At 42.4% G+C, this 8,410-nt stretch overlaps 1 protein-coding gene across 1 annotated transcript; it reads left to right on the forward strand.

Annotated features, from left to right (window-relative positions):
- dnpep (aspartyl aminopeptidase) lies at positions 1-7,326 on the forward strand. Its single transcript, XM_069164113.1, has 15 exons — positions 1-78; positions 486-576; positions 1,232-1,320; positions 1,509-1,622; positions 1,984-2,109; positions 2,225-2,349; positions 2,434-2,518; positions 2,634-2,741; positions 3,150-3,227; positions 3,536-3,616; positions 3,941-4,101; positions 4,917-4,956; positions 5,056-5,157; positions 6,332-6,499; positions 6,999-7,326. Exons 1-15 carry the CDS (start codon positions 73-75, stop codon positions 7,047-7,049), a joined length of 1,425 nt encoding a protein of 474 aa, XP_069020214.1. The 5' UTR covers positions 1-72; the 3' UTR covers positions 7,050-7,326.
- The last annotated feature ends 1,084 nt before the right edge of the window (positions 7,327-8,410 follow it).

Raw genomic sequence — 8,410 nt, forward strand, 5'->3', positions numbered from 1 at the left:
TGTCACCTGATCTGTCCCTGTCTGTCTTTCCTGTCTCTGTGCGCTGGAGTTCAGACTTTGAAAGTCCAATTAATGCAGGTAAGTGCCATAAAGTCGTCATTGTGGCCGGGTTGTGTGGAGGTGTTGCTCCCTCACACAGAGTTGTTTTGACAGAGGAGCCGCGAAGAAGAAAAGCTCGGCTCGTCCTATTCCAAATTAACTAGCGAAGGTTAGCTAACTGTCAGTGCTTCCTTTATCGGACAAGACCGGATTCTTACGTGACAGTTTCGTGTTTACAGTCAGATTGAACACCAAAGTATTTATTGTAATATAATTACTTTTATTCTTTAGCTGGTGTGTTATTTGGTTTTTTTTAAGATCAGCGAAAACTGGAGTCTGTCAAGTACTGTCCGAAGTTGGAACTCGCCGCTGCTAGCGTTGCTGTCTCATTCCTTGTGACGAGCTGTGCGCTTTATTTTTACACGTTTTCCTTTTGTTTTCTGCAGACTTTGATCATGAAGAGCTCCAAGGAAGCGGTGCAGTCAGCAGCCAAAGAGTTCCTTCAGTTTGTGAACAGAGGAGTGTCTCCATATCACGGTAATTAAACAAACTGGGGCTTTATTCTTTAAATTAAAGTCTTTCACATCTGCCCTCATCATTGTTTTACATATTATGCACCCTGATATATTTTTGTAAAGACATGTTTGGTGTCAACAGCATGGGAACATCTTTATCTTGTGGGATCAACCATCCTAAATCCAAAGTTACAAATAAATACACATTTTTGAAATTTGTAAAAAATAAATTGCCTTGTCATTTTATTTAATAATAAGTGTCTGTAGGATTTGAGATTAGACATGAAATGATCTCGCTCTGTAATCAGGAGATTTGGATGCGTCAGCATTAACAAGATGCCAAATTGAGACAATTTAACAGCTGACTTTGAGCTTGAGATAAGATTAAGATGGAACAGATATTTATTTCATAATAGTTTACCTTTGCACTCTGACCTCTGACCTCCCCTAAAGCCTGCTTTGAACAAATAAAGATCATAAAAGTAATTACAAAAAAAACTTTGTAATCTGCTTATCTGTTACAAACTGCGATATACAACAATACATATATATTTCTTCTACTTCACAACAGAAGCTTTACAGCTAAAACAAAAGCAGCCTCTAAAATAAGACAACAAATATTGTCAGAGCTATATAGTATAGTAATATAGTTTCCCCATGACTTTCCTGCCCTGCAGTGGTTGAAGAATGCAGGCGGCGTCTGCTGGAGGCCGGATTCATAGAGCTGAAGGAGGCGGACCAGTGGGACATCAAGCCAGCCAGCAAGGTGAGTCAGGTTAATGGTCCTCTGCAGGAGTCCAGGGGAGGAAAGAGGGGAAACGGGGTTCGTGACATGTTTGGATGTGTGGAGCTGACAGCTGGCAGCAATGAGCGGGCTACTTTAAGACCCTCTTCAGGCATGTTGTAAAACCGAGAAGTAAAAATATAAATTGACTTCCTCTCTGCTCTCTGCAGTACTTCGTGACCAGGAACTTCTCCAGTCTCATCGCCTTCGCAGTGGGCGGACTCTACCTGCCAGGAAATGGCTTCTCCATGATCGGAGCCCACACAGACAGCCCCTGCCTCAGGGTGAGCGCCTGCCCAATTCCAGCTGTCAATCACAGCCTGCCGTTTGCTCTTTTGCATCCTTAATAAGCAGTCAGACCACGACAGATGTGAACTCCCCTGCAGCCAGACGACAATAGAAGTGCACCGAGATGAGCTGAAATGTGAGGAGGCAGAGTAAAGCTACACGGGTGCCAAGAGTCACATATTTTTTATGTTATCGAGAAGCCGAAGCAAACGCAGAGTCTGCTTTAAAACAACCGTGGTGCAAAATAAAAGAGAGAATATACGTTTGTTACGTTTGTGTGTACGTCACATTTAAGGGGAGTTAAATCAGGACATGTAGCTGCTTTTGTGAGAGATTATTGTGTGTTTGTGCTCTCAGGTGAAGCCGAGGTCTAAGAGGACGAAGCAGGGCTGTCTGCAGGTCGGGGTGGAGTGCTACGGCGGAGGAATCTGGAACACCTGGTTCGACCGTGACCTAACCATCGCCGGCCGTGTTATGGTCAAGGTACCTGGAGGATTATTAGTACCGTCAGGGCTTTTTCCCATAATTCTGTCCGGTAGACGTTTGGCTGAGTCTTGAGGAAATGAAGGAAAGTGAATGTGATGTCCTCTTCCTGCAGAGTGGTGGCAAGCTGGTCAACCGGCTGCTTCACGTCTCCAGGCCTCTGCTCAGGATCCCTCACCTGGCCATCCACCTGCAGCGGGACATCAACGACTCCTTCGGCCCCAACAAGGAGAACCACATGTCCGTTTTATACCCGACATGTTCTGATGCAGGTGATGAGAGTTAAAACACAACAATTTTATCATTTGTCTGTTTCTGTCCCAGTGTGCCCATCATCGCCACCGTCGTCCAGGAGGAGCTGGAGACGGGTTCTGCGTCCTCGGGAGACGCCTCCTGTGCTGCCAACACGGTAAAACCCACAGTCACACACACGAGTGACGGTGTCTGGTGCTTTCTCGTCTTCTCTTCGTGATGCTTTGCTTTGAGTTTGAAAGATGTTGTGTTGCACTACGTTCCCTCCTCAGGCGGAGAAACACCACCCGGCGCTGGTGAAGGTGCTGTGTTCGGAGCTGGGCGTCGAGCCGGAAGCTCTGCTGGACTTTGAGCTGTGTCTGGCTGATACTCAGCCTGCGGTGAGTCGACAAATACACCGCCGACTTCCTGTCACCTGTAAAAATCCATTTGAACCCCGTCTTCCTCTCTAACAAGGCTGAAGTCTAACAGCTGGACATTTACAGGTCAAACAAACTGGACTTAAACGCAGCTGAATTCCTAATTATTATAATGTGAAGTTTCATTTTAGAAACATTTTGATCTGTTGGAAACGAAAGATAAAATATAAAGCACCTTAATCTACCTGCATTATCAGTGATTAGATTTAGATTCATAAGGAATCCCAGGACTACAGTCAGATGTTTTCCTGACTCCTGTGTTCATATTTCTTCTTTTAGACGTTTCAACAATCCCCCAGTGGAAGAAAACAAAAATAACTCGACATGTTTTATATTTCTCACCGTTATCTTCTCCTCCTCTCTCTGCAGGCTTTAGGAGGTGTGTACGAGGAGTTCATTTACTCTGGCCGTCTGGACAACCTGCACAGCTGCTACTGCGCCCTGCAGGTTAGACTTAACGCCCACACTTCTGAACATCACTTTCATCGCAGGAAGAATTTCATCGTTGCTCCCGCAACACTGAGGTTCTGACGAGTAAAGGAATTGATGATTTCTCTTCCTCCTCTCCAGTCGTTCCTTAATGTTCTTGTCTTTTGTTTCATTCTGTCCGTCCACCTTCCATGTGAACTTCAGAAAGTTGGACTCTTTTGTCTCAAGCTGCTGTCAGAAAGTGATTTCTACATTTTCAGTTTATTTACAGACATGTACTCCACTTTTGAAGGCCTCATTTCTCCCTTTCTGTCGCTCTCGCTCAGGCACTGACAGAGTCCTGCTCTGGAGAATCTCTGGCCAAAGAACCCAACGTCCGCATGATCACTCTGTATGACAATGAAGAGGTGAGTGTTGATGACAGCAAGAAGCTGCCAGAGAAGAAAACAAGACAGTTTGGGATGTCTTAAATCAGCACACAACTATTTTCTTTATGTACTTGAAAATAAAATTATAAAATAAAAAAAAAAACTAGTTACTCATTAATCATTCATGTATTCATTGCTACTTTTCCGTGTTATATCATTGTAAACTGAATATTTGTAGGTTTTGTTAGTTGGACTGAAGACTTGTGAGGCTCAAGTTTAAATCTGTTGTGATATTTATGATATGAGCTGTGTGTATTTTAATGTGCGATGAGTGTCAGCGCCTGTGTGTGGTGTCTCCTGTAGGTGGGATCAGAGAGCGCTCAGGGTGCTCAGTCCAACCTGACGGAGCTCATCCTCAGCCGCCTCGCCGCCTCCTCCTCCAACCTCACCGCCTTCCAGCAGGCGGCGCCGCTCTCCTTCATGATCAGCGCCGACATGGCTCACGCCGTGCACCCGAACTACCAGTCAGTGTCAACAACACATGGAACAAACAGGAACTGCAAGTTATTGTTTCATGTAATGATGAAGCAAAAACATCGTTTTTATTCACATAACATTTGTCTGATGTGTGAAGGAAAGTTTGAATTGTTGTGTCGTGAGCAGAGAAAGTCCAAACATGAGGAAAGCACAACATCTTTAACGATCAAATCTTCAGACCCTCGTTGTCTACATCAGAAATCACTGGAAATATATATATATATATTCACAAATCAGAATAAATACTAATCTAAGCTAAACAACCTTTCCAGGATTTGATCCTCGAGGTTCCTGCTTTATTTGTCGAGTCATTTCACTGCAAATTATCGCTCATAAATCATCATAATTTCTGCAGCACAAAAGAAAATGAAACTCTCGTTCCATTTTACTGAAATCACACTGCTCACAGTCACTTCTGCTCCTGAATATTATCGACTTAATAAATCTCAGAATCCCAGCTCTCAGACGAGCAGATAAAGGTCTGACTTTTTAAACGCTGTCGCCCCTCAGTCAGAGCCTTCAAAGAAAGTTTGAAATAAGACCTCAAAAAAAATAACTGACATTTAATTTTTCTAATGTGACAGTTCAAATATTTAGTCTTTATATTCAGAAATTTGCACTAAAATGTTATCCATAAAACACAAAAATCACCCCTCACACAAGGTGATGGAGCTTCTGAGAGCTTCAAAGATTGAAAAAATACATAAATGTACATAACATGGTGAGAGGATACAGCCCGTCTCCTCGTTTAAATGTCTGTCTTTATATTCAATTTAAAGTTGGTTTATTAATTTCTTCTCAGGGAGAAGCATGAAGAGAACCACCGACCAGCTTTCCACAAGGTGGAGATTTAAACCACTCACCTGTAGTATAACAACAGACAGTCCGTCACACCGCACGTATTCTGAGTGTGAATGTTTTTATTGTAACTTTTCCTTCAGGGCCCGGTGATCAAGTTCAACAGCAACCAGCGCTGCGCCACCACGGCCGTCACCGCCTCCGTCGTTAGAGAGGTCGCCGGCCAGGTCGGCGTGCCGCTGCAGGTACAGTGTGCGATGATAGATGAGCTGTTTGCACACTGAGGCGCAGCAGCTTTTTTAATTTCTCTTTGTGTCTTGAGTCACTCGACAGCGAGTGCAGATCTCCTGGCAACAAGCCGGGCCGATCCAAGACGACACGCAGATGAAAAGGAAAGAATCCACGTGTGAAATAAAGACGCAGTGACTGAAACAAGGATCGGTTATCAGCAGCAATTAGAAACCGTGAGATGGACACACATCATGGAGTATGAATCACCAGCTCCCATATCACCGGAGAACCAATTTATTTTACATGAGATGATCTGGAATGTAAGAAGGGAGATAAGAAGGTAGCGACGGGGGAACGGTTGCCTCGAGTGTTAAGCTCAGTGGTGGTTTAATAACAGCAGAGACACCGGAGGAGCTTCAGCAGCAAGTTAAACATTATATCTGAGCTGTCATACGTTGTTAAATGTTCAGTGTGAGTTGGTGTTCAGCAGATTTACGGCTGGACGTCAAGGTCAGACAGTCTTTGGTCCCTCGTCACTCTAAAAAAGACATTTTTTATTTTTCTTTAGAAGATGCAGAACCTTCAATACAACCTGACTTCAATGAATGAGTAAACTAAAATATAATTTTTACTTGTAGGTGAGCTTTCTGCGAGTTTAAAAAATATATTTAAATGTTATCCTGCAGATACCCTGAATCATATCTTCATTTCGAGGACTGTGCAGGTTCTTCTGCTGGTGTGTTCAGCAGCTTGTGTGATAAACTGTTTTGTCTGTTGTGTGAAAATTAGTTTTTATTTTACTTCAAAGTCTTAACTTGCAATGGGAAGATTTTCTTTTCTGTTTCTTCAACAAAATGAGAAAGATCTGCTTTACAATGTCAGATATCATCATAAATTATATTTTGAATCCTATAATCAATTCATACTTTTAATACCTATGTTTAATCATGACACTTATTATTATATTTTGTGGCATATTGAATCCCTCATTACATTATTTTTAAGACGGAGAAACACTCCAGTGTCCCTCAGGAAATCACAGTTCACTGTTTGCAGTTCCTCTTAATGGCCACTGGAGGGCCCACTGACTGACTGTTGCACAGTGAATGAGTGACCCGGTGAAATAACGTACTACAGTTACCGGCGAGGGTGTTTTTGATCTTTTGATTCGTTGCTGTCCTCCTGCAGGATGTGATGGTCCGTAACGACAGCCCCTGTGGAACCACCATTGGACCCATCCTGGCCGCCCGTCTCGGCATCCCCGTGGTGGACATCGGAGCTCCGCAGCTCTCCATGCACTCCATCAGGGAGATGTGCTGCACCTCCAGTGTCCTGCAGAGCACCACCCTCTTTAAGGTAACACCTGTGAGCAAAACAAACACGCCTAGTTCTGAACTGTGCCATAAAATAGGAACAAAAGTAAATTCAGAGAGCAGACGGTGTTTGATGACCGTTTCTGACAGTCTCAACAAAACGCAGCATGCAGACTGGCAGCAGCCACGGTGTTTGTAGTCCTTGATATCTTTTGGTGACTGTTTTATGTCTCTGTTAGTTTTCTCTCTTGCTGGTCATTTTGAATCTATTTTGAGTCGGTACACATAAAGCTTTTGGCGCTCAGCCCCTGGAAAGCCTGGATAGTAATTCTTTCATGTGTGAATAACCGATATTTGCACCACTAATCAGATGTTGTTTTTGAAACATCCAGCTGTCGTGTGAATATCAAAAGAAAAACATTTCTCATCCATATTTGTTCATCACGTGTTTTCAGCAGATCTACTTTTTTTTTTTCCCACATATCTTTTACTTGACTTTGTTTAAGTGTTTTTAACCACTTCCTGTCTGCTTCCTCCTGCAGGGTTTCTTTGAGTTGTTCCCCACTGTGAGGAGCACGCTGGTCATCGACTAGACCCAGAAGAATCACACTGATGGAAAAACGGATGATACACGTCATTTTCAACACAACACAGCATTATTTTTAAACATCTGACACATCGAAATGCTGCGTTGTTTGGGATAAAAATGACAATTGGTGTTTAAACTTGTGATTTTTTACTGTGGATGATGCTATTCGCTATTCACATCAACATGCTTTGATTATTCCAATTAAGGAAAGACGTATTACACAAGTACTCATTTTCATTCTCATGAAATTGTTTAGAAAATAATAAAATAAATGAAAATCCTTCAGTTTTCAAAGTTTTTGTGTTGCCTCCCTCTGTTGCTGAGTAAATCCACAGATACTGGTGGATGTGGAAGGTTTCTTTCTGAAGGAGAGGCTGCAGTAATTTAATTTCACCTCCTCAGTTTTAATAAAACGCCACGAGGAGTCAGATGTGCTGCTCTGCCAAGTGTCCTGACAGTGTTTTGGCAGGATGAGACGGGTTTCTGAGCCACATCGCGATGCAGTGAGGGAAGGAACTCTTCCACACTGCTTTTAGTTTCACCTCCTGATTTATCTCAAAATAGTAGACGATCCTCTCATGGTGAAATAATGGAGCTCGATGTTATCATGAAATAAATGTCCTGAAATGAAAAATGTATGAGCAAATCACCTTATAATTTAGCACAATAACCCTACAATAAATACATTCATGTGAGGGTCATAAGTGTTGAGACTGTCAGAGGAGTTGACAATAATGTAAAGTCAGTGTGGGCTTTTTGTTTGTCAAATGTTGACATGATTTCAGCACTTTTAATTTTAATATTATTGGTGCAAATGGATTACTGAGCCAGATACACACAAGGGCTGCATGTCAGTCACACATTAAAATATTTCATAATAATAATGGTAGGACCACTTTAACATATACTTTCTTTGTTCTTATTAATATAGGCTACCTTTAATACAACGCATGGACCTGTTAAGTGTAAACATCTTGAAAAGAAACTAAAGGGCGCTGTTTGACTTATGTGGTGACCTTTGGAGGGTCCTGGACCCTATGTTGGCAACCACTGGAATAAACTAAGTCTCTGTATATGAAGTTGTTCAGCTGGACATCAAACAGCTGTTTACAGTTTAATATTTCACATGTAATAATAATATATCGGTTACATTGAGTTATTTCTCTGCAGACTTTTGATCCTTTGACTTTTCTGATCATTCTTCTGTATTTATAGAATTTTGAGCTTTACCTGTAATGGAGTATGTATGCATTGAAGTATTTTCTTCTTTTGGCTGACCACTGACGCTTCTCGTGTGAATTCTTTCTTTTCTTGCTGTCGTTCTTGCAGTGCAGCGCCTCCAGTGGCCTGGAATCTCCAACCAGC

The sequence above is a fragment of the Embiotoca jacksoni genome, unplaced genomic scaffold (genome assembly GCF_022577435.1).
Source record: "Embiotoca jacksoni isolate LCO1_2020_lvr unplaced genomic scaffold, fEmbJac1.0.p SCAF_30, whole genome shotgun sequence".
Taxonomy (NCBI): Eukaryota; Metazoa; Chordata; class Actinopteri; family Embiotocidae; genus Embiotoca; species Embiotoca jacksoni.

Excerpts from the sequence above, each read along its gene's own strand:
- dnpep (XM_069164113.1), top strand. Across the intron at positions 1,623-1,983 it reads CAGACAGCCCCTGCCTCAGG|GTGAAGCCGAGGTCTAAGAG; the intron begins GTGAGCGCCTGC and ends TTGTGCTCTCAG. Across the intron at positions 4,102-4,916 it reads GCCGTGCACCCGAACTACCA|GGAGAAGCATGAAGAGAACC; the intron begins GTCAGTGTCAAC and ends ATTTCTTCTCAG.